This window comes from Colletes latitarsis, chromosome 4, assembly GCF_051014445.1.
Source record: "Colletes latitarsis isolate SP2378_abdomen chromosome 4, iyColLati1, whole genome shotgun sequence".
NCBI lineage: Eukaryota > Metazoa > Arthropoda > Insecta > Hymenoptera > Colletidae > Colletes > Colletes latitarsis.
The window spans coordinates 25,123,879-25,151,385 of NC_135137.1; the positions used below are offsets into that span (position 1 = coordinate 25,123,879).

The following is a 27,507-nucleotide window of genomic DNA, read 5'->3' on the forward strand; positions in this document are numbered from 1 at the left end:
AAAGCTTCAAAACTGATCATTTTCTCTAAAAAAATATTATTTAACCGTAAAAGGTAATTTAAAGTTTACACAGAGTATAAGGAAACAGTTGGCATATTATTTCGAGAAGAAGCAATATCGATCGTTTCAAACGTTATTAAAAACTTTCTTTAGTCTCTTGTCAGGATTTTCTCTTAATTAAAAATAAGAAAATAAATGTACTTTCTATATCTCATTAAATTTATACTTCAATACATTTGATTCGTGCAACCTCGTTTAAACTTATCAGTTAAAAAACGTTAAAGAAAAAACCTTTTGTTCTAGAAAATGTAAATATAACAATAACAGAGGTACTTTAATATACGAAGACAACATTATTGGAATAACATTTTACGTGACAGAAAATTAGTTTGTAATTACCAATAGAATTACATTTATTTTATGGATATACGTATAATAAAATAATGTTTGAAAATATGGCAAATATTAGTGATGACAACTGTAACTCATTTATTAATATTTGGAAAAGTGTTTCAAATATTTCTAATTATTTTGTAATTTTTATTGGTACTATTGCAGTAACATTTATGTTATACATTTATTTTACTTTAACATACTATTTAATATGTTTTAATTGATGCATTATTGTATATTGCAGTCTGTAAAAAGTATATAACAATATTTTCTCGAATTTTTCACTCGAGTAAAATATATTGAAGTATCAATCAGCAGTTTATTCTTTGGAAATTTTATATTGTACAGGCTGTTCGGCCACTTCTGGGAAAAAATTTTAATGGGAGATTCTAAAGGCCAAAATAAGACGAAAAACAAGAATACCAATTTGTTGATCGAGGCTTCGTTGAAAAGTTATTAACGTATCAAGTTCCGCCTGTAGAACGGTAATCTTGGAACAGCTGCGTACGCGTGACAGTGATTCTCATTCAGCATGAGAAACTCTACTTACTGACGTATCGACAGTCTTACAGTTTTGTGAATGAGAACCACTATCGCGCGTACGCAGCTGTTCCAAGATTACCGTTCTACAGGCGGAACTTGATATGTTAATAACTTTTCAACGAAGCCTCGATCAACAAATTGGTATTCTTGTTTTTCGTCTTATTTTGGCCTTTAGAATCTCCCATTAAAATTTTTTCCCAGAAGTGGCCGAACACCCTGTATATTTGTTGAATCGTGGAATGTACAATAATAGATTCATTTCATTAGTGACATTGGCGGCTTAGGCTTCTGATATTAGCAACATACCCTCTGACTTTAAATAATACAGAGAGTCGAGAATACACAGATGTTGTTAAATTAACGTTTCTCGCTTGTGTGATCCCGATTTGTCCTGCCCGAATAGTTGAGAGGTTTTTGGTCGCATGGTTCGTTACTGCAATTAGCAGTGGTCGAAACTAAAGAAGTCGGTTTGCTCGTTCACGAGATATATTTTTCTCGTAGACACGACGGAACAGCTCGAAACGTTCCCACGCCGCGTTGAACAATGTGTATCCTCGTTCCAGCTCCGGATCTCGTTGAAAACGAATTCGCTGGAATATGGCCTCCGTTACCTTAAAATCTCTGAAATTCCGTCGTTGCCGGCACTCCGGTGCGCTTCCAGATTCTAATTATCATTATACTTTCATGCTCGTAACAACGATTCTTTCTTGTTCTTGCAGATACATCGAAGATAGCATGAAGTGCATGCAGACGTATACGATCGATTGCTTGAAGGAAAAGGAAAGGGAAAGCTTTTATCAATACTTCGCCGGTGTTAACCAGGCAACTATGGAACTCTGTCACGATGGCCCTTACCAAGACGGTAAGTTCCACCAACGGTGTTAAATATCCGAGATCGAATTCCTTTTGGATTTGGTATAAGTTTACACGTGATGTGCCGATTACGAGTGAAGAACCACTCATGTCAAGAGATTAATAAGTGGCAATTAAGTTTATATTCGTTGTAGGGTTTTATGTGGTTCGACAATAAAATTGAAAACGAATTACTTTTATTAGATTTATTTTAGACGACGCACGTTAGTCACTTGTTGATATTTACAAAGTTGTAACGAGAGTGAGGATCCGCGTCGAGTCTTAAAGCGATACATACAGGGTGTTCGACCACCCCTGGAAAAATATTAATGAGAGATTCTGGAGGTCAAAATAAGACGAAAATCAAGAATGCCAATTTGTTGATCGTGACTTCGTTAAAAAGGTATTAACGTTTAAAGTTCTGCTTGTAGAACGGCAATCTGTGAACAGCTGTGTATGCGTGATAGTGGTTCTCATTCACAAAACTGTAAGACTGTCGATACGTCAGTAAATAAAGTTCTCATGCTGAATGAGAATCACTGTCTCGCGTACGCAGCTGTTCGCAGATTGCCGTTCTACAGACAGAACTTGAAACGTTAATAACTTTTTAACGAAGTCTCAATCAACAAATTGGCATTCTTGATTTTCGTCTTATTTTGACCTTTAGAATCTCCCATTAAAATTTTTCCCAGGGGTGGCCGAACACCCTGTATACAAGGATAGAAAAAACGTATGGCTCATCGTTCAGTAAAATATTCCTATACTACAATAAATGACGCGGTAATTATTTGAAATCATGGCAGCCTCGCCGATTTGGATGATATTGAAATATGTTGGGGATATCAATATGTATTCTAAACAACTTTCCCTTATACATGTTACCGCCGCTCGGCTTTAATTTTCGAGATATATGGAAAAAAATTGTTGCTACTCCATAAAATTGAATTCTAATACCACCAACATTAATTTGAACGTGAAGGGGAATAGGTCTGGGTTTGGTGTGAAGAAAGGTTTGGAGGGGGAAGTCCCCCTAATTGTAACTCAGAGCTTGTTCAAAGGCCGTGATTAATTTGATGATTAGACTCACAGTTTTATTAAAGGCGAAGGTTTAACTTATATGTATACATATATGTATAAACATGCCTTTTATATATTCCTTATAATTTCACAAAGTTACAATAAAAACAAATGGATTTTACAATTTGTGTTTGATTAGATAATATCCTCGTATTTGTTATTCAGTAATGTCAATATGGTAATAGCATATCCAAAACTTTACTATTTTATGTATGAAAACATTTACTTATTAGTGAACGTTATTAAATGTTTAATGTGTCATCAGATTCGTAACAAGCGACTTCGACAACCCTAATATACTAATTTTCATACAAATAAAATTACGCTTTCATATTTTGTCCGCGTTTTGGACGTTTTTGCACATTGTGCAATGTCCCATTAAAAATAATTATTTGATTGTTTCCTTACACCAAGTAAGACAATACTTGAAAATAATTATGTATCATAAGTCTGACTGACTTAGCGAAGCTTCAACAGATATATTCTTGTATTTGAGTCGACACTGGGTTATTTTTGGCCCATGGTAAAATTTTCGTTATACCAGTAATCCTCTTATCGGAAAAATAATGTTAACTGTTACTAGTCAGAGTAATAATATTAAACCTTGCAAATAATACTTCCTCTGTCTGCAACGTGGTATATTCAGTTTATAAAATTTACATCATGTAATGAATATACATATAAAAATTATTCGTTTATTTCTTGTATTGCTGTCAGATAATGTTAAAAATGTGCGTTTTCCGTTATTCTAATTTGAATATCAATGTGGTAAAGTTTGTTTAGACAATATGTATGGAATTTACTAAAGACTTACCTAGTTCTTTTGAAAATGTTTTTACATGTCAAATATTTTTCTTCCATTCTGAATTAATTTTTTTTTTTTAATTCTCATAATATTTGCTTTTGTTATAGTCTTCAGAATCGATGAAAAGGTGTCTTCATATGCAAATTATACTTTTGTCTTGTTCCTAAAAATTAAAAATCCAAAATCATTAAATATGATATATAAATAATACAAAACACAATAACTAAAAGTTTAAATGTTATTGGTTAAACAGTAGGTTATAATTATATTGAAGAATTAATCATGTTTTGTTTATGGAGTGCAGGGGCTCGTCTTGAGTAAAAATGAATTTACCATAAAACTTTTCGGTACAAAATTTCATTAACAAAAAAATCGATTGTCAAATTTCATCGGATGCGTATACGATTGGATTACGATTTGGCTAATGTGCCTATCTATTTGTTGCTCGTAATTTCTACTTATGTTGATGTTTGTAAAATATTGATGGTGACATGGTATTATCCGCTTTCCGTTAATCTCACTATGTATCTTCCAACTAGTTAGAATAAGGTCAAGTAGGGAATACTGTGTCATGGTCAGTATTTACAAACATCAATAACAGAAGAAAGGATGAATAATTATCAAAAATAATTTTTTTCCCGAAATCGATAGTTCATATGGAAAAATGATATTCTACATATTTAATTAATTTTTTATAAAAATCTCCATAAATTATATTATAAATTTGTTATCCTATACATACATATATGGCGTTTTAGCAGCAATTATCTAAGAATGTGATTATAAAAAGAAGTTTACTGCAATGTTTTGTTTGACAATTGTATTGTTAATCTCAAGTAGTTTTTCAATGCAAATGAAACATACCAAAATTAAATAGTTTTAAAATAATAAAATTTGAGATTATGTTAGTAAAAATTCGATGAGTATGCAATTGACATCCAACTGAATACTAAACTTTAGGATGAGTTTCCCCTAGCGTTTCAAGTATTTACATAGTTAATGATACGATCACTTACGCCGGAAGTAAACTGAATAGTATACTTCAAATGCTATTTTTCAAATTTTTAATATTCGAACGTCTAATTTAAACTGCCTTTTTACATAATGTTCTGTTGAAATGTTTTCTGATTATTTATAAACTGTTAATTATTTTCTTAGTTACGGCGCTAGAAATGTCTGTATTTTGTGAACTCCATTAAATTATATGATAATTGATTATTTTAGTGGTTGTAATCTAAAGTTTATTTTTTTTCGCATTTTTGACAAAAGATTGTATTTAATCTTTATAACGAAATATAGTTGAGGGGGGTGAAAAAATAATGCGCTTTTGCATTTTTGTTTACAAAAAAAATCTTAAATTTTAAAAAAAGTATAGTAGATAGCACACGTACAGGCGGCGTGAATGTGGTAGCGTGCATGGTAGATGCGGAATCTCATCCTCTATAACATACTCAAAAATTATCGGGGTTGCTCCACGAATTCTATAGTTTTTAAATATTTAAGTCTTTTTTATGAACAAAGATACAAAAGTACATTACTTTTTCACCGCCCCCATCTATATTTCTTTTCAATACTGAAATGCAGCATTTTTTAAAAAAAACCATAAATAAAAACATAGATTTAGGACAAAGCCACTAAAGTAAACATTTACCAATTATATACATATATGTATTTGTAATAAATTTCGAGACACGAAGGTGTCTTTAAATTGTTTAAATTGTATATTACATATTTGTTTTTATAATATGACTTGATAGTTTGTCTCAAAACAAATTTAATTATGTGGTATATTATGACCTTCAAGATCATACAAGGTGAGGAATAAAAGAAATAGTTCGAATATTTCATTCCATTAAACGGGTTATGTAAATATGTACATTGTTTATCAGTAAGAAATACTATTAAATATAGTAATACGAAATATTTGAAGTATTTAGTTGATTTCGGACTTTGTATGATCTTAAATGTCATAGTATACCACATATACATATACATAGTTATATATACTTTACATATACTGTTTACTGTTTACTATACTTTACATTACATATACTGTATAGTTAAGTTTATCTTGATATTCGCTTTCATATGATATAAAAAAATATGTACCATACAATGTAAACAATTTAAAACTTCGTTTTTCGAAAATTATTGCAAATATAAAAAATTGAGATACTCTATTATGTTGGTTATAAAAAACAACAAAACCTTCTTTCTTTCATTTTTTTAATACACAGCAATGTTTGGATTACTGAGCGAAACATGGAACCGAAGTCACGCAATTATAAAAACATGTACAAGTTAATTTTTGGTTTCCAAAAAGGAACAAACTGTGCTACGGCACTCGGTTTTGTAACGTAGAAAAAATAGCGAATGAAATAATAATCCAAGCAAAGGTAGTAATAATCCAGTGTGAATCTTTTTTATTCTTCATTCTTTGTTGGTGGGAAATTTACAAATATGTTTGTGAGAATTTTTTAATTAAAATAAGATCAAACACGATATAATTTGAACATATTTGCGTATTTAATGAGTCACAATAAACAATTAATATTAATAGGTAAATATTATTCAAATCATATCATGTTTAGTCTTATTTTAATGAGAAAAATCTCAGAAACACATTGATAAAAGTTTCATTAAGAATAAAATAAAAGTAAAGAAACTTTATCTATGCATTATGTACTATGCAGAGTAAAATCAATATATTTTTGTTATTGGTTAATCAATTTTATTATAATTTAATATAAATAAACTTTATACATGCGTTCATTTGTAATAAAAAGTTTATTGCAAAATTTTACATGCATCCCTTGATATAAATTTTTTCCTATAAGCATTGAGAGTACGAATACTTATAGGACTGACTGTACATATGTATTGTCTCATCGATATTTGAGCCCAGATCAAGTTACACTACCCGTCCGTTTGATGTTGAGCTTTGTGGAAGTGCCAAAGGGAGTCCACTCTCAGTACTGGGGACGACTACCGTTCACTTATCCAATCGAAAATGACTGGCAGTTATCCAAGCATTTCTGTATTTACCATTTACGAAAAAAATGCTGACTACTAATAGTACGAATACCCTATACATATATGGTTTTCATCAAAAGTAGTGTTTCATAGTCGAAGTAAAGTGAATTACAAAGAATCTTAAAGTGGGCTTTAATGAAGTTTATTTTAAAAGTTAGCTTGGCAGTCGGTGCGTTGAATTGTATCAGTAACAGTTTTTTTATTCAATTTTTTCCTTTTTGTATTACTTAGGAACATTATATCTATCAAATTTTCTGTTAGAATGACTAATGCATTTATCATAGTAAGAGAAATTATCGTTCGGTCTTGAGTGCTATAGGCGACTGTATTGTCGATATATCTGTAATTTCGAGAGTGCCGAATACATTATCGAGTAATGGGCAATGGATTCAATCCACGCAGACTATGCACAGTCTGTAGATTTATCGACGAAATTCGCATGATATAATCATACAGGCTGCAACTTACAGAATATTTGAACCTGACAGTGAAATCGTAACATTTTATTGTAGTCTAATTTATTCGATGTCAATTTTACTGGAATTTGTTGCACTTTATGAAATTTCGTATTTTCGTTCCAGTATGTTTCCCGATTTTCTCGTTTTAATTTCACCGTGAGTGCTTCACACCCTGGAGAACTGAATAATGCATTCTTGCGCGTGACGTTCATTTATTTGCTCAATTACACGCAGATTCAGACGAATCCTACAATATTTACGAGAATATTCATTCGTGTATTCAAGACTAATTTCTGCATTCATCTTCGTCAGGTTAATTCAAAAGATTGCGTTCTAGAATAATATCGAATCATTAAATCACAAATTGTTATTCTACATACTGTAAATACACGTGGAAAGAATTTGAAAATAAAACTTTATAAGAAGTATATGTTTGAATTTATGTGTGTTTGTATTCTTTTGTTTTCATTTCATTTTTTAATGAATACTGATCTACCAGCACACAGCCCTACCATGAGCCTTCCTGACTGCAAATCGAGAGAATGTTGACCTGCGCGTTGTCGAAAAGCGGCAACTTTCTCCAACGTCCTCGTGACACGCACCCCGTTCCAAGAGCATCGTTGTAAGGGTACTTGGAAGGGAGGAGACGGCACACAGTGGGCCAGATCAAAAATTTTAGTGACATTTTAGTATAACTTTTGAACCATTAAAGATATCAAAGTGCGGTTTATACAGAAAAATATTACAAAATTCTCCCGTTTTAATACTGTATAGAATATTTTGTAATTATTTTTACTGTGTCTAATTAATTTTATATTTATGTTTATTTAATCGGTCTCTGCAATGTTTTAAATGTAATTGTCTCACACAAATGTAGCAAAGTAAACCAGAAGTGTATTCCTTATTTCATATATATATTATTTTTTTAGACAATTTATATTGAAAAACATTTAATTTTTGGATTATATAGAAATATGTAATTCTATATTATTCCAGATAATATTATTAAACACTGTACAAAATGTCTATTATACAGGGTGTTTGGCCAACCCTGGGAAAAATTTTAATGGGAGATTCTAGAGACCAAAATAAGACGAAAATTAGGAATACTAATTTGTTGATGGAGGCTTCGTTAAAAAGTTATTAACGTTTAAAGTTCCGCCCGTACTGAATTTTTTTCTAGAAAGTGGGTACGATTTCGGGGATAGGTCTATTCATAAAAAATTATTGTAATTGATCCTCGCAACAGAAAATACTTTTTCCAGAACGATTTGAAATTTTTTAATTTTGTCAAAAAATTTCACAACTCGAATTTTTTTCTCGAAAGTGGGTAGGATTTTGAGGGTATGTCTATTCACCAAAAATGCTTGTAATTCACCCCTGTAACTAAATATGATTTTCTAAGTATGATTTGAAATTTTTTAATTTCATCTAAAAATTTCAGTACCTACTCGAATTTTTTTCTCGAAAATGGGTAGGATTTCAGGGGTATGTGTATTCACCAAAAATGAGAGTAATTGAGCCCCGAAAACAAAAATAATTTTTTTAGAATGATTTGGAATTTTTTAATAACTTTTTAATGAAGCCTCAGTCAAGAAATTGATATTCTTGATTTTCGTCTTATTTTACCCTCTAGAATCTCCCATTAAAATTTTTCCCAGGGGTGGCCGAACACCCTGAATAGGGAGGATACAATCTTACCATGTGGTTTTTGAAGTTATGGCCTGAGTTCTGCTGTCCTTATTTATGTAATTGCACAGCTTTAGGATCTAATAATTTTCTTCTGCTTTTGTATGATTTTAATCTTATTGTTGATATGAATGGATCAGATGGTAATAGTAGTCTGTGAAAGATGTTTTCATTTGTTGCTGTCCTTGAAATTTCCCTGCTCTTGTAATTCCGAAACTTTTTAAAATTTTTATGCTTTGTTTCCTGGGCTTCTTCCGACAATTGTTCAACTTTGAACATAAATAATTCAAAAAGGTGGACAAAGGTGGTTATGATTTTTATGTATTATCTAGAAGAAAGCATCCGGAAAACATTGAGATATTCCTTGTCAATTGTAAAAATATTGATAATTTTCTGTAGTACATTCAACGTTACGTTCCTAGTACATTAAATACAATAACTTCAACTGTAATTAATATTTTTTAATGGAAAATAATGCTGTTTATTATAGAAAGGAAACGAAGAAAAAAAATTAAACGAGATCGTCAAAATATCGTAAGAAAGAAAGTACATTTTTCGAGCGTCAAACGTACATTTGAAAACGTTAAACTTTAACAGTTCGATACAGCTATAATTTATAATTAATTTTATCAATTCTTTCATTTTTAAAGTCAGTAGATATTTGAAAGGTAATACCAATTGATTAAAAATCGATATGTGAAAGTTCATTTTATGGTAAAACGTCATTAAAATCTTCGATCCAGCCCACTGTGCGGCATCGGAGTTTTCTTTAATACAAGAGAACGAAGGAACCGACACTTCGTTCCCGTTCGCGACAACTTCAACATTCAGAACACAAGGTTCAATACATTCAATAAATGCAGACACACAACAATCCAGACACTTCGACAGTCAAATATGAAACATTTAATTCATTAATCCTTTTCCAACTATCTTGATAGTATTAATTTACTCTTTGGAAAGTGGGCATTTGCGAGCCATTTCAATTTCACCGATTCGCGAACGTCGATGCAACAAGATCTATAACAGTACTTGAATTCGAGGATACTCTGAGACTCATTAAACTATAATAAATTCATTAGTTGTGTTTTAAACGAATCATTAGACGATATCTTCATAGCAATTCAAAAAGAATAGTGTCAGGGGTAACAAGACGAAACTTAATTCTAAATCTCACTTGCGTCGATAAAATAGAGCAGGTAATCGATCGCCACCTGTTGGATCACTTATTGATTTTTAGATCAGTCTGTAATGTAATGTAACACGTGACGTAACGCTAATTGTTCTTCTCATTACTTGTTACAAATAAAACGTATATAATTAAAATAATACACTATGCAGTAAAAACCTCAACAAGTAGTATGTAGTAACAGTTATCAATTTGTTAATGTTTTTTGTGGATTGTAAAATCATATTCGTGTATGTTAATAACGAATATTAGCCATTCTTTCGTTTTAATGAACATTTTACAGAACAGTGTTTAATTCTAATTTGATATGATTTGAAAATTTAGAAAAACTGCATTTTCAAATGCATTATGATATTAAACTTCCATTTTTGAAACTGCTCTAAGTAATCTTTGATGTATCGCGTGCCTGCTGTGCTATCACTTTCTACAAGTACATTACAAAATTACTTTTTTATTAGGTCACGAAATCATAGAACGAAGTACATATTGATGTGCCAATAATTGCGCCCCCTGAGACATAGTATTCGGTAGAACAAATTGACGCCTACGAGAATGAAAAATAGTTGTACTGTTATTCAATAAAAAAATTAGAATAAGACGGATAACTATATTTGAAAAATTAATTTCCAAATCAAGTTTTAATGTTTGAATCAACGGTATCTTGAATATGGTACGGAGCGAGAGTGGAGAAGCAGACGTAATTGTTATTGGCACAATATGTCGAGAGTTACTGAACCGATCCATTACAAATTTCGTATGCATGTCAAGAGTATGTATGCAACAGTATAGATGTAATGTCTGTTCATTACATCTATCAAAATCAGGACAATATCTTTAAATCTTTCATTTTCGAAGCACTCTTAAAGTAACGATGATTGTGACGATATAAGAATCCTTGTTTAAAATGCTATCATATTTAAAAATTATATTGCTCACAGTACGATCACCACATTACCTATAACAGGACACTACAAAATAACGATAATATTTGGTTGCGTGTGCACACAGACACAATTAGTGCTCACATTTGTTTTTTACTTATTCGGATAAATTGAAAAATCATTAAAAAATTTGCGTTTAGGGTTCTACATCGTAAATATTTTCTTTACATATAGTCAGCCTCTACATAGATTTAATACTTACACGCATAAGTTGAATTAACTCAAATTACAAGAAATGCTCAGGATCCACATAATAACTGTTTTGCAAATGGTTTTCAATGTATACATTTTGCATTCTTTGTTCTAGTAGGAGCAACAACCATACTCATATACCTTAATAATTTGTTTATTTTATTTGTTTTCCAATCGTATCGACAGTAAAAACACCTTTACTTAGATAGCGAATCTATTAGGAATACTTAAAATATTTATTACAAACACGTTAAAAAAATTCATATAATACGTTTAGAAGTCAATAAATATGTCAAATAAAGTCTCAATTTGTATTTCTTAACGTTTACGTTTTAAAATATTCCAATAATCATTTAATTAATGGCCTCCCTAATGGTAATCCTCTTTTAAACGGTACACCAAAAGTAAGCGAAGAAAATGAATTCGAACCTCGATGCACGAATTGAATCGTGTTAAACACTTTTCCAGCTCCCGCGGGGCATGGAATGCGTTATTCAGTCGAGTGGTCATCGAACCACATTGGTTCGTGTGGCCAGTCTGATCGACCTGCATCGCTATCTCGAAATCGATTACATGATTAGCGCCTCGTTAAGAGCAATGCTGGCAATGCTAGTCGTTAATGAGCCCGATATCAATGCCCAAACGTTCGTGTTTATTCCTTCCTTGCGAGCACGACTCGCGGACGACCGTCCTCAAATCGCCCGCGCGAGTCGATGCTTCTATTTTAATCCTAATCCTATCGAGGTGTGATTTTGGGTTACATACCTTAGTCAAAATAGGTGTTAATGATTTTACGTTAGTAGGAGTTAATGATTTTATAAACTAAATCGATCAATTTTAATAACAAAGGCAGAAGTACTTGGACAACGTAAAGTATAAAATGGTTGTATGATTTTTTAGTATCGATGAATACTTGATTAGAAGTTTGTTACTACTTTGAAAACTAAAATTTTTGTAGGTAAAATAATTGGGTAAGGTTAGTCAGGAATTGGTTATTTAAAGACACTGTAGAAATGGTCACGTAAGATAGGTCAAGAAAAGAGAAATGCAAGTGAGAAATTACCAAAAAGAATAGAAAGTATCTGAGGAACAATAGGCTAGGTCATCTGGCTCAATTTATAACATGATATTTAGTAACATTTGATTTAAAAATCAACCTTCTCATGCCAATATTTGGTCAACGTTTATTCCTTCTTAAATGTCTAGGGTCCTTGAAAGTAGAAGAAGACAATAAAACATAACATAATTTACGAATAACATGAGCTTTTAATGGAAATTCTTTTCAACCGAAAAAACTGCTTGTTTTCTTCACGACGTTATCGGAAACCTGTTTAAAATTTTCGTTCTTCCATTTTTCTAAAAGAAAAATCACAATTTTGCGATAAGAATTTGTATCTTTCATTGACAGTTACTATGTGTAATCTATTTAAAAACTAATACTGAATGAAACGAAGGAAATTCTCAAAATTCTTTGTATTTGATAAGGGATATCTTTTAATTCCTAAGGGCTCCCGCTTTTTGTCTAATTGGGATGTTATTATCATATTTTTCTCTTCTTGATGGTGCAAGAATTATTTGCAATTTTGTCCACCTTTTCAAATTATTCGAATTTAAAGTAGTTCGTGTTACACCGCTCAGCGTCTTGTTTTACGTATCTCACTGTTATACTCATAATCGCGTCGAAGGTTCTTTAAATGATTGCAACTTCTTCCTCCTATAGGACGATGTAAAAATGAGACACTTGAAATGTTTATACTATGTTAGAAATAAGACATCAAACGGGCTGTCGAATTTCTGTAATGAAAACTGTATGTACAGAGTGTCCACGCTAAAGTGTGACAGTCGCGTTATATCTTGAAAACTAATAAAAATCAGATGAATACATTAAAGCTTAATGTATTCGTCTTGAAAAGCACTATCGCATGATCCAAAAAAAATATATAGTTCCATTTAGAAAACGAAACTTCACCATCGTATCCTTTAAATTAATAACATAAACAAAATTTTTGTTTACGCCAAAATAGAGATCCCATTCTATCCTGGGTGTCTATCGGGTGTCGAAACAGGCTGGAACTAAACTTATACATACTACGTGCTACTCAGGTCAAAGACATAAAAAAAGTTCATATAAACTTATGTCCGAAAATGCTTTATTGAAAAGATATAAGATTTTAAAGATATTTATGGTTTGTTGTGGCAGTTATAAGAAATGTTTGTCTGTGTTTAGAACATAAAGTTTCTTTTTCTTAATCCAACAAGATTTATATGCAGTATTAAAATAATCGAAGAAATATATGGGTGATTACTTATTTTTATATATAAGAATATGTAGTAACACATATTTTCTGAAAATTCAGAATCGTTAAAAATATATCTACAATAATCCTGCTTTAAATTAAAACAAAAGTGAGTTAAATATCATTACGCAGAAGAAAGATTTTCTACTCTATGTACACCGTGTTTACGTACATAGCGATTACTATTTTGTGACAATTATCTCACCTTTACCAAACTTAACTAACTAATAAAAATTTTACTAAATTAATTTCTAATAAAAACGCACACGCAAACAGTAGAATGTTTTTTCCATTAGTGGGCCGCATTAAATTTCTAATGGTCTGTAAAATGATACTTGCTTGAAAAAAACTCAATAATTGGAATCTGCTACAAATAGAAATTCATGTGAACCGCTTTTAATAAAGACGAAACGATATTAATTTTCATATGTAGAAATTACTTTTAAACCTATACATATAATTTCCTTTACATATATTATATGATTTAAACATAAGATGCTCATTTTAAATCTTGAGTTAAGTTTTAGGGGATTACGGCAACAAAAGATTAGAAGCCGTTGCACTAGAATATAGTATATTTTCGAAATGAAAAGACTCTTGTAGCATCTAGTTTCTGAGTGAATAAATAATTTAACACAGTATTCTAAAGCGTATTCCAACAACTTAATTATTCGCACCATCCAATTAAGGGTGTGGATTATGCATATCACTTTCGTGCAATTCTCGAGAAGTACGCATACACCACACGTAGCCCTTTCATCCTTAACGCTCTTCGATATGAACGTCAGCTATAGTCGACAGCTACCGAATACAACTCTACAGTCGAGCGTTGACTAAAAACAACAATCGCTAAAAGCATATGTTCCGTCTACGATCGTCTTATTTACCACAAAAATAAAAATTTTGAATTTTTTTATTTATTTTCAAAGTTATTTCTTTTATTTAACCAATAGCAAATTATACATGTTGGCTCCCAAAAAGTTCCTGAAGCCGATTATTTAACAAATAGAAAAACATTCATTTATCAACACAACAATTTATTAAGAAATTCTATAGTATAACTATACAAACAAATTAACAGAAATTGTCCAATGTTCAAATTGTACACAGTTTAGTTCAGTTCTATGTTAACGTACAGTTAAACTCAGTCCTTGTGCAATAATCCTTGCAATTCTCGTAGATTTGTAAATTTTACAAATCTTGTAAATTCTTGCAAAGTCCTATAAATTCTTCCAGTCACCTGTGTTTCACAACTATATCCGTCATAGAGAAATGGCAGTATTTTGTGTCATGACGACTATATCCGTCATGCGTGGACTTAGTTACCATTATTTATTTAAATTGTAATTTTAGCGAAAACTTAAATATATTTGTGGCGCTACTTCGCTGCGGGTAGGAACTCGTGAGAATCGTAGGAGGGCAGAAAAGGAAAGGAGGGGGCGCGTTTCGTCTGGGCCTGCTAGTGAACTCGTCAGTAAGGCTTTCTAGCAGGCCCTGCCTTAGACGACTGGGATATTGGGAAGTCGGTCGAGGATTGTATATAGTATAGCACCCAAGGGGTCGGTCGAACACTTGTGAGAGCGCGACCCCTCTGGTGGCGAGCATGGGAGGTGACGCCACAATCTGCAAAAAAAATATGACAACATAGTCTCATTTCTCCTCTTGATGCACAACTTTCCAAAAACATGGACAACGTAAAATTGGCCCTATGAAAATTAATTTCAGTGAACACGGCACCAGAACCTTGTATAAGCGCGGTACAAGCGACGAGACGACTATACCTGCCATTGTTTTAGAGGATATGCAATCACTGTAGGGTCCAAGATGGTTAATATTTATAATACTATTGGGAATTTAGGATCTCACTCTTTGTCGATGGCACTAATTATTGGAGATCTTTCTATACCATTATTTGATGAAGTTATTAGTCGTGAAGAAAGATCCCATTGCTATCAAAAAAAGAAAATTTAAGGGAACTTTAATCACTTCTCAAACAAGAAAATCCGTCAATAAAAATTGGATTTAATAAACTTGCTGAGCTTCGTTCTGAAGAGCACGCGTTAGCAGAATCCAGTGGAACACATTCTGTGTATACCTCACACATCAAAATGTGAAGTTAATCCTTGCTTGTGTTAAATTACAAAAGTTAATTCCTCCAAGCTCTTGTTCATTGGACCAATGATAGTTCCGAATTTCGTCTAGAATAACAAATGAAAAATCTCCGACAGCGACAAACTCATGAAGTTCTAAACTTTCTTTTGCAAATTTGAAATAACTACTTTAATTTTTTAAAGTGAAGTCATAAATTTGTAATTCCAATAATCGACTTTCTAACTTATCAAATTAGTCGTTAAATATTCTACCCATCCTAAATTGAATATATCGGTATTTGTCTATTGGCAACACGAGATAGATGTAATGGAATTGTCGTGTACATCGAATTATTGAGTCACGATGGGAAAACTATAAAAATAATAATTCTTGATTAATAAGAAAATTGTTTATTGTTCCTGCTGTAATTGCACAGAACAGATATAGTGAATTGCGGTATACCCTTTCACGGCGAGGATTTTTACAGTCATCATTTTCGTTGCTTGCAGCATACGTTTATATCTACCCTTAGTGGGTGGAGGCGTCAGAGTCGGGAAGGAGAATTGGGTGTGGTTTGATTAGTCATTAGTTAATTGGGAAAAATGTAGGCTGGGACCTAGGAAGATGAATTGGAGGTATGCATAAAACCGTTTTAGGAAAGGAAAGTCGAGTAAAAGGACACCGGGGTGGATGCAGATATTAAACATAAATATGGATGGTCGAACTTCTTACCTGACATCTGGCTTTAAGAATACCACTCGCTTAGGTGTCGAAAATAGCTAATTATGGGACTCGTAAGTGGTTTGTTTACCATGTCTCGCTTCGCAAAGACCAAAATTCTCTTAGGTTCGAATACGTGGACCTACCCTAAATCACGTATTGCGTCGCGACGGGACGCTCAAGGGTTTGCAATGTAACAAGAATGCTTTTTAAATAAACTTTTTAACACTTTACGAATCAAAACCTGGTCAATCTTTATAAATATTCAAGTTGTACGATTAGTATGACACATTACAACGTATATTTGATAGCATATTTGTTGGGAATTCCAAGAATTTATAGGATACGTCATTTGGTTCACTATTACTTAAATTACTTGATTTGGTAATCTGGCAATGTACCGTATTTCACAAAGGGAATTGGCATACCCTAAAGCCGCCAAACCGTACTTTGGGCCCATTTACCTGTCCCTTGGGACCACGGACGCTCACCCCCGTACAACCCTCAGTGGGTGGGATTTCGAGTGTCGGGAGGACTGGCCCATGAGGGATGGGTAAAATTATTGGTTAATAGAATCTCCGCCTAATTTGACATCAATATATAATCACGTTACAAGTTACAATTAGGACACTTCAAATTACACAAGAACATTTAACAGTTACAAGTTACACAAGAACCTCTACAAGTGATACCCAGAACAGAACCCTTAGGAGTATCAGAACAGTTACAGTTACACAAGAACATTGAAACGTTAATTGTTAACACTTGTATGTATATTTGTTAATAAATTTTAAGTATTTGTAAATGCGGTAGAATTAATTTTTGCAATTTGGCACCAGTAAGCATTAACTCCACATTTTGATGTGTGAGACACAAACACACAGAATGAGTTTCACTGGTTCCTGCTAACTCTTCAGGACAAAGTTGATCAAATTTACTGAGTCCAATTTTTATGGATGGATTTTGTTGTTTGAAATGTGATTAAAGTTTCCCTAAATTATTTAAAATTAAATGTTTTGAATACGCATTTTTAAACTGTCTTCTTTAATAGAAATGAAATCTTTTTTGGCGGCAATGATTCTAATAACTTTGTTAAGTGATGGCACAGAAATATTTCCAATAATTAATGCCATCGACGAAGAGTGAGATCGTAAATTCCCAATAATATTGCTGCACCGGGGAGGGGTGTTACGCATCGAACTCATTGAACACAAAAATTAACAAAGAACAATAAAATTCAGAACTTTATTTATACAGTTTTTAATAACGCGTCCGTCCTCTTTAAAGTCTTTCGTAATTCTGTTTTTCAAGTAGTTGCTGGTTCCTCTTAGCAACCGGAAAGAATGAGTCCTCGCTTCCGCTCGTTTGAAGAAGCAGCTTTACATCGTTGCGGAACAACCTTCACATTGCTGCAACGATGCATCTTCAAACCGTCGCAACAATATTATAAATATTAATCGTCTTGAACCCTGCAGTGATCGCATACCCTCTAAAACAATGACAGGTATAGCCGTTTTGTCGCTTGTACCGCACTTGTGCAGCGCCTTGGCGCCGCGTTCACTAAAATTAATTTTCACCGGATCAATTTTAAGTTGCCTATGTTTCTGAAAAGCTGCGAAAAATTACGTATCGGCAGCCTTACATTTTTGTGAGAACCACAGCTTAAACGTTTTGTCGGGCCGTGGGTCACAGGTAAAGTAGTTGAAAGACCGCGGGTTTGCTCATTATCACTATTCTATTGGGTTGTTCGAAAAGTAATTTCGTTTCTTTTTATGAATATGAAAAACGATTTTCTTATAGTGAATAAATATTTTATTGAATTATATATTGTCTATTCTGGTCCAATACCTTTTGCCATCTTTCTGGCAGTAGCATGATTCCACGCTCATAAAATTTTTGTTCTTTGCTGTCAAAAAAACTGATCCAAGTGATTCTTGACCTTCTCATTTGAAGTAAAGGTTTTACCATCTAAAAAATTTTGTAGAGACCAGAACAAGTGATAATCAGAAGGTGCCAGATCTGGAGAATATGGCGGGTGTGGCAGTACATTCCATCCAAGCTGTAAAAACTTTTGGCGAGTTACCAAACTTGTATGAGTTCTTGCATTATCTTGGTGGAACACTACACTTTTTCTATTGGTCAATTCTGGCCTGAGTTCTGTTTAAATAAATCATTCAATTTGTCCAGCTGATGACAGTACACTTTAGAATTGATCGTTGTGTTGTCTGGTAGAAGCTCAAAAAAAAAAAAAAAAAAAAACGATTCCCTTGAAATCCCACCAAACAGACAACATCATCCTTTTTTTGATTAATATCGGCTTTCGAAGTGCTTTGAGCTGGTTCATCCTGTTTACTTCATGACCTCTTGCGTTTAACATTGTTATAGATTTCAACTCATTTCTCGTCCTCAGTGATGATGCGCTTCAAAAATGGATCATTTTCTTGACGTTTGAGAAACAAATCACAGACGTCAACGCGACAGCACAAATTTCTTTCCGTAAGAACATGAGAAACTCATATGTCGAGCTTTGAGATTAAACCTAGGCGTTTCAAATGATCATGAACGGTCGAATTCGATAAATTTAATCTCTCAGCGATCTCACGAGTTGTTATTCGCTGGTTTGCATCAATTAATGCCTTTATTGTGTCTTCATCAGCTTCAACTGGCCTTTCAGAACGTGGTGCATCTTCAACATCAAAATTGTCGGATCGAAATTTTGCAAACCACTTTTGCCACTGGCGTTCTATCAATACATCTTCTCCATACACATCGGTTAATTTTTTTCTTGTTTGAACAGCATTTTTACCTTTTCGTTAGTAAAAAAGTAAAATATGCCGAAAATGCTGCTTTTCATTTTCCATATTTGAAAAGGCACCTACCAAAAACTACTGCGTAGAAACAATCGAACTTTTTCACAAGCAAGTCTTGCTATATCTACTGTCAAAATATATAATAACCATACGGCTTAAGTGTGAAGTTGGCTGTGAAAAAATACAATGAAGTCCTCTGTTGGGAAAAAACGAAATTACTTTCCGAACAACCCAATAGAATGTATTCAATCACTGTAGGGTTCAATGTGGTTAATACAATAGATGTTGGGTGCTCACCTTTCGTCGATGGCACAAATTATTGGAAGTGTGGTGACCTGTGAAAGGCCGGCGTGCCATAAAGAGGAGCGGCCATGACACGTGCCGTGTCAAATGCCGGGAGCCAGCGGGCTGCCGAACGTTTCAAGAAATCGGTGAGACGGGTACAAAATCAGAAGATGGAACGTGTTACGATCCTTCGAAAACCATCGAGAACGTTCCGCGGCACGTGTCGAAGACGTTTGCACCTGACACGAGGACAGAACTAAAGGACGATCATAACATCCTATGCAAGGCGTTACCGGGCAGGGGGTGATCCTATGTGCGAAATTAAATCGAAAAAGAGGAATAACATTTTTCCGTTTGAAGCTTCATTTACGAGAAAATAGAGTTTGAAAATTGTTTAAAGCTCGCGCGTAGCATGATCATTTTTGTTTACACTTTCATATTCATTGTCCTCTGTAATGTTTACGTTCTGTATTCAGCAGTACGGCTACCGGCTACTCTTATTGTTAGTGTTAATTTTATATTAGGGTTTTTATTATTTTAGACGACTAACAGATTACTTTATTACTGCGATAACGGCTCACACGTTACTTCGAGAGCATTCCTCGCGATCCATATTTATATACATACATACATACAAACATACATGGTAGATACATTTGTCTCAGGACAATAGATGTTACGCGTCTGTTTATTTCGTACATATTAACGTAGATCGCGTACTACCTTATCGATTTTCAGTTATTCGTAACAGTTAGTCTGTTTGTATCAGTCGAATTTTAACAATGTCTCCCTACTGCAATCGTGAATACGTTGACATGGTGAAAGGCTTAGGAGCTTGTAATAGAAGTGCAACAGTAGCAGTTAAGCACTACAGACAACGATTTCGAAATCGTCACCATCCAGACAAAAGGATGATACAGAAAACAGCAGAAATTAATTGTGTACGGTTCATTTCATGATTACCGTAAATCTCGTAAAATATCTGTAAATTTTGATACAGCAGATCTTAATATCGTTCTTAACAATCTTAAAATAATAATAAACGTACTATCTACACATTTTCAAACTTGATTTTCTTATAAACGAAGCATCAAACGGAAAAATGTTATTCCTTTTTTTCACTTTATTTTCACGTTATTCCACCCCCGGCCCGATGGTACCGTCGTCGTTTGAAGTTGCAGATAATAATAATGTTGATTTTGATGATAGTATACATATGTAAAATTGCGGTAAACTTTACCTGATTTAATAGAAAAGTATAGTCCTATAATTAAATTTATAATTAAAAATTGTAAACATGATTAATTAATCTTTACGTTTGGTTATTTATTTTACCGAACGCTTATTGATATGATAGAATATTTATCCATTAACCTAATTTTTTATTATATTCCATCCCATTTCGATGTAAGAATACTCACAATCGTAGTTTCTATTGAACGGTGCCAACTTCAATGTCTTCAGTAGTAAGTGCTATTGACAACGACTGAGTTCCCAAATTTCTATTAGTATTATAAATTAACCATATTGTACCCTGCAGTGATCGCAAACCCTCTAGATCAATACAGGTATAGCTGCCTCGTCGCTTGTACTCCGCAATAGAGCCCCAATTGTCGCAATTCAAGGGTGTTATCTCTGTCAACTAACATGCAAAGATTTGAATAAACTGGATTTAATCAGATATCAAAATACCCAAGACGAAAGAAAATGCAGGTTTAGAACATCGCCATTACGTGCGTGAATACGATTTTTTAATTGCTTATTGCATTTGTCAAACAGACACCTACTTGTCAGTAGCAAATTCAGGGTGAAACAAATAAACGAAAAGTTTCGAAAAATAAAAAATAATACATGAATGTTTAGATGGATTTGCTAGTAACCATACTGCTCGCCGATTGTTTAAAAACTATAAATCAGGAGGAATTACGGGTATAGATGGGGAAATAATTTAACATTGTTACAGTAATAATATCACGCATATACGCAATAAAAACTATTGTTTGGAAACCACAGAGAAATTCGTAAAACTATATCTGTAATACAATACGCCAACAACAGTTCATAAATTATTGTTTCATACCACGGACTTCATCGAGCACGTAACCCTACCAGTAGAACATTTTGAAGATGTAGTCTAGGATGCTTGAAACAAAGATATCTAAAAATATAGAAAACATTATTTAAGAAATTTTTACCATTTCTATTTGAATATGTGTATTAAATATGAATATAATGATTGAATTATGACATTTTGTATTAATATCCAATGGATTCGACTAGAAATGTAAAAATTTGTTATCATATTTTGAACTGTTTGTTTTAGATTTACGATAAGTATTTTTCATAAAAATATTTCATTGATAAATTTCTTTTCTTTTGAACTATTTACCTCTATGACTTTTCGAAATAGGCACTTAAAATGTTTTGTATTGAGTAAATTTTAAATGTCTGAGACGGATGAATTCAATTCACATTATTTTAGGTAGGAGAACTTAATTTAAATTTCGAACAACTGGAAAATCGAACCATCTGTCTCTTGGAACAGATTGTGTTTGAACTTCGAGAATCCACTGTATCCCGTGTAATCCAACTATTTCGTTTCAATCAATTTTCTCTAGAACATATTTAAATATAAAACTTATACCAAAATGTGTTATAGAAGAGAGAAATATTTGATGTAATAATTTGCTTATACTCATTAAATATTCTGTTTTGCAAAATAATTATTATTTTGCCAATGCACCAACTTCATTGGTTGTTTATTTTCTTTTTGCAGAATTTCTGAAACTCACGCCGTGCCTGCAATCGATAGGGCCCATGATGGATCTTTGCAGCAGGAAATACCAGAGAATAATCCAGAATTTCGAAAAGCAACTTACCATGTCGAGTATGAATAAAACCCTCAAATGCGTTTGCTGGTGAGTACATATCATTATCTCCCACAGGGATTTATTTTAACTTTTTAAACGAGTCATTTCATCGTTGAAAACACAGCCTGTATTGAGATGCAAAAATGAATCAATGGAATCGGGTATACTTTTTCTACGCGAAGTAAATACGTCTGATATCTAGATTGACTCGAAGGAAATTAAGTAACAGTATAATTAAAGACAAACACCTTTTGATAGTGTTTATACAGTGGCTCGTGAAAGTACAGTTGCTCCTCGAAGTACGTAGGGTTCAGAACTCCGACGTACCGCATAACAGAAAATCCGCGTATTTCTAAGACCCATCGACACCCCTACCCCTACACTTCTGATCTCTGTTAACCGGATACCATAATACAAGGATTACAGAAAAATCATGCGTACATTATATTATATTTTGTGTATAATATATTGGGTTGTCCGGAAAGTTCGTGCCGATATTTTAGGACAATTAAAACGCAGTTCATTTAAATATTGATATACATTTATTAAATTATATAGGCACCATTCTGCTCCACAACCTTTCTCCATCTTTCCTAGCTTGAGAATTCCGTCCTTCCAGAACTTCTCAGATTTTTCGGCAAAAAATTTGTCCAAATGGGTTTTGATCTCAACCAAAGAGTCGAAATTTTTCCCATTAAGGGAATTTTGTAACGACCGGAAAAGGTGGAAATCCGACGGCGCAATGTCTGGCGAATACGGTGGATGGGGTAAGACATCCCAACCAAACTCCAACAATTTTTGCCGAGTCCTCAAAGACACATGCGGTCGCGCATTGTCGTGATGAAATACGACGCCCTTCCGATTCGCAATTTCTGGACGTTTTTGTTCAATTGCCGTCTTCAATTTATGAAGTTGAGAACAATACTTTTCCGAATCTATCGTTTCATTATTTGGTAAAAGCTCATAATATAAGACTCCTTTCCAATCCCACCAGATACAGAGCATTACCTTCTTCGGATGAAGACCGGCTTTTGGGGTGACTAAAAGTGGTTCATCACGCTTTCCCCAGGACCTCTTACGCTGAACATTTTTATAAATTATCCACTTCTCATCACCCGTCACTAATTGCTTTAGAAATGGCGTCTCCTCGTTGCGCTTGTAAAGCAAGTCGCAAATGGAGATGCGGTCCAACAGATTTTTCTCCGTTAGATCGTGCGGAACCCATACATCAAGGCGGTTTACATAACCAAGCTTCACGGTATGATCGTGTATGGTTGATTTTGGTTGATTTAGCATTCCTGCTAATTGACGTAATGTCGAGCGTGGGTTGTTCTCGATTTCTGTTCTAATCATATCTTCGTCTGTGGTGGACGGCCTACCTGGGCGTTCTTGATCTTCCAGGTCGAAATTTCCAGCTTTAAACCGAGCAAACCACTTTCGCACAGTTCTTTCGGCTACAGCATCCTCGCCATAAACAATGCATATCTTATTTGCCGCTTGTGTGGCATTTTGGCCCTTTCGGAAAAAGAAAAGCATTAAATGCCTATAATGCACTTTATTTGCCACCATATTCTAAGGCGTATAAAACTGATAAAAATTAACGAATCGTAACCAAACTTTTTTCCAAATACGACTGAAGCTATCTCTTTTAGAATATGTACACATGTCATTTGTTTTCAATAATTGTGATATATTCAGTCAGGTCTCTCGCGCTACCTACCGAAAATCGGCACGAACTTTCCGGACAACCCAATACTTGAAGTAAATTCAATAATGTTTGTAGAATATATGATACATTTATTGCAAAGATGTACTGAAACAGGATCACAAAAGTATTCGAACAGTATTAATTATACACGCCTTATTTTATATTAATGTTGGGTTAGGCCTTCGACTTCAATTACGATTTTGAGGCTTATTGTATACTGTGAGCTAACTTTCTAGTTATTTTTCCAATTTCGATGAAATTCTATATTTGTAAAATTTTTTTTATTTTAATACATTTTTCGAAATTACGCCAAAATTGTTTAATTTCATACCGATCTTTGTCCAGAAATATTCACTGGGGTTAATGCCCGGACTATATGATGTATGCAATACATGTCAGTGTATTGTACAGAGGCAAGACAAGTTCAACCATATTCTATACTAAGGCCTTCAAGATCATACAAGGTCAGAAATGAAAGAAATATTTCAGCGAACTCCGCCACGTATTCCAGATGAATTAGAAATTTTTTAAATAACAAGTTTGGAAACAAATGGTTTGGGACATATGGACTCGTAAAATGGCCACCAAGATCTCTCGGTTTAACTTCATTAGACATTTTTTACGGAGCACCATTAAAAATATCGTTTATAATGCTCCGCCTAAGGATGTAAATGGTGTACAGAAAAAACTAACGCAGCTTATCAAGGCCTTATCTAGGTCAACATTAGCAAAAGTCACCAAAAATATAGTTCATAGAGCTGAAAAATGTATTGAAATACAAAGTATCTAGTCATATCGAACATATAATGTAATCTCATCAGTTAGAAATATGTACCAGTAAATATAAGAGTGAAAAATATTCCAAAAATTTTTTTCATTTCTGACCGTACATGTTCTTGAAAATCATAGTATAGGTGATGACTGAACTCGTTTTGATGCACGCTTTCAAATGATATAAAAAAAATACGTAGCATTCCATTAAAAAATTGAAGGTCATCTTAGTTTCTTGAAAATTAATGCAAATATAAGAAATGCGTACACACTATTATGTTGATCATAAGAAACAATAAAACTTTACACTTCTTCATTTTTTCGATACACTTACCATTTCCAAAAAAATGCTGGCTAGTATTCCTGCGAATACCCTGTATAGTAACCATTTTGTTACAATTCCTACCGTATTATTGTCTCGTTGGAAATAACAATTTTTCAATAACTCCAATATTGTGGCGCTTTCTTTTAAACTATTTCTTAAAATATTTAAATACTTTTATTTATATAAAATACTATTTATAAAAATGAGATTTTCAATACCGTTTGCACTTTTGTAGTCGTACACCTCTATGCCATCATAGAACCGTCGTCGTGTTTTACAGTAGGACGTTCAAAGTGTTTCTACATACATAACGACATTCATTCGATCTAAATACAATTTTTATTCTCATCTGAAAAGATAACTTTGTCCCAAAAAGCATACTTATTTATTTATTCTTTTGCAAATTTTAAACGCTAAAATAGTTCATAAATGAATTCTTCCTAACAATTATTTTAAAGTTGTTGGGATCCATTTGAGCGAGTTTTGTAGTCGAAGTATTTGGATGCTTTTTTATTTGCCATATAATAATGCATCAGTAGCAATTGTTGTAAGTGTTGAGTGTAGTAAATGTAGTAAGTGTAAGTAAGTGTTGTACTGTAGTAAGTGTTGATTTTTAATAAACACTATACGAAAAACATTAATGATCCTTCGAGTTTGGATTAGTCGGCACACACGTGCAAACTTAACAAAGTTCGAAAGGCGGAGGTCAATCACGAACAGAACAACATTGTTTACCCATTTAATTTCTCGGTGTTCGAATTCTTTTTGAGCTTGTTTCGGTACATCTTTACAGTGAATGTTTTATAATTTTTACAAATATTATCACATTTATTTAAAATATTGTGTATATGATCTAGATACTTGTCTTATAATAGTTACAACATTACGTTCATACTTAACTTCATTTTAACATGCATATTTTTATTGTTTAAAATTTTAGTACTGAACGTTCGAATATTTTCGAGACCCACTGTACAAAAATTAACATTTTGTAGCAGTATTACGTTTATAGAATATTATTGAATATTATATTGAGTTATAATATTAGTAAATTCAGTTATGCTTAATATTTTTATTTATTTATTAACAAACTAAAAACTTACATTCAATTAATTATGTAGGTTTCATTATTGTCTTATAGTAGTAATGAAGAGAAGAAGTTCAAGAAAGGAATATAAAGTATTATATGATAACGTCAAAGCTGTTTACTAATATACTACAGATGAATGAAAAAATCAATACAAGAGTAGGATAATAACATCATATATAGGGTGTTCCTTTGAAAACTTTACATTTAAATATTTTAAAAAACAATGCATTTTCAGGAAAAATTTAAAATACAAAACTTTTTTGGTTTCAAAGAGGAAATACTGCTATTTTATTTATTTTTTATTTTCTGAGCGTTTTCAAGGTTACTAAAAAGTCAACTATGTTCTTTAAATAGAAATCTATACTTTTAGTTATAGATTCTTATAAAATAGAAATTTTTTCAAATTCACTGCTGCTCCTAAGTAGAAAATGGATTTTTTGTGACTAAACATGAGGAAGTAAAATCATTAACAATTCATCGAAAACACCTAAATTTACTGATTTGTTGTCATTAGAATACTTAAAAGGTAACTTTAAAGGTGAGAAGTAAACTTTACAATATATTGTATTATTGCTAAGCACAAAATAATTCCTTTTGTATAGCAAATCACTGTAAACTTTGTGATCATTACGTGGTCACCAAAAACCATATGGAAATTTGGTTCTTATGACTTAATTTTCCATGCTCTGCTTTGGAAGTAACGAAATAAGAAATTTTTTATTCTCTTGTTTTTTTCAACAAAGTTTGGTAAAAAATGTTCTATACAAATGTTTTTTTATTTCCTCTATAAAATATAAATCCGTAAGTAGAAACATAGACTTTAATTAAACAAAATAAAGTTGACATTCAAATAAGCTTAAAAACTCTCAACAAATTGAAAAGTAAATAGAACAGTGGGATTTTCTCTTTGAAACTTTGTGTTCAACATTTGGGGTAGGAGGGATTTCCTCTTCTTAGCGTTTATGGAGGGGAAAAGGGGTCAGGATCACTATTCAACAAAATTCTATTTCATTTTTAATTGAATCTTTCTACAGTGACAGAAATAAAACTCTTACAAATAAAAATAAAGTAACGAAATATATTGGAGGTTGTGCGCGGTCGTGTTTATTAGACAATTCGAAATGCCATGTGCCGTTCTCTCGAAGGATCACCCAAAATATGATTGGGACAACCAATTAATGATGAAAGAGCGATACTTCTTGAACGATGAGCCCATTACTCTTATATTACGCACGAATCCGGTATTCGTGCGAAGACTATGTATCTCTAACTTATTATGCTACCCTTAATCTAAACTCCGTTGCCCCTACCAAGGTGACAGAGATGAGCATCAGTGAGAGAATTGGTCAGGCCAATTCTCAAAGTCGT

At 32.9% G+C, this 27,507-nt stretch overlaps 1 protein-coding gene across 2 annotated transcripts in view; it reads left to right on the plus strand.

Annotated features, from left to right (window-relative positions):
- LOC143341152 (uncharacterized) overlaps positions 1–27,507 on the plus strand; it is a 231,247-nt gene that overhangs the window by 170,835 nt on the left and 32,905 nt on the right. For both annotated transcript variants that reach the window (XR_013079564.1, XM_076763872.1), the window contains exons 3-4: positions 1,656–1,798; positions 22,152–22,293. Coding sequence is in view for 1 of the 2 variants with exons in the window: in XM_076763872.1 (XP_076619987.1) it covers positions 1,656–1,798; positions 22,152–22,293 (285 nt within the window). In the remaining variant the exon portion in view is untranslated. The remainder of the gene's footprint in view (positions 1–1,655; positions 1,799–22,151; positions 22,294–27,507) is intronic.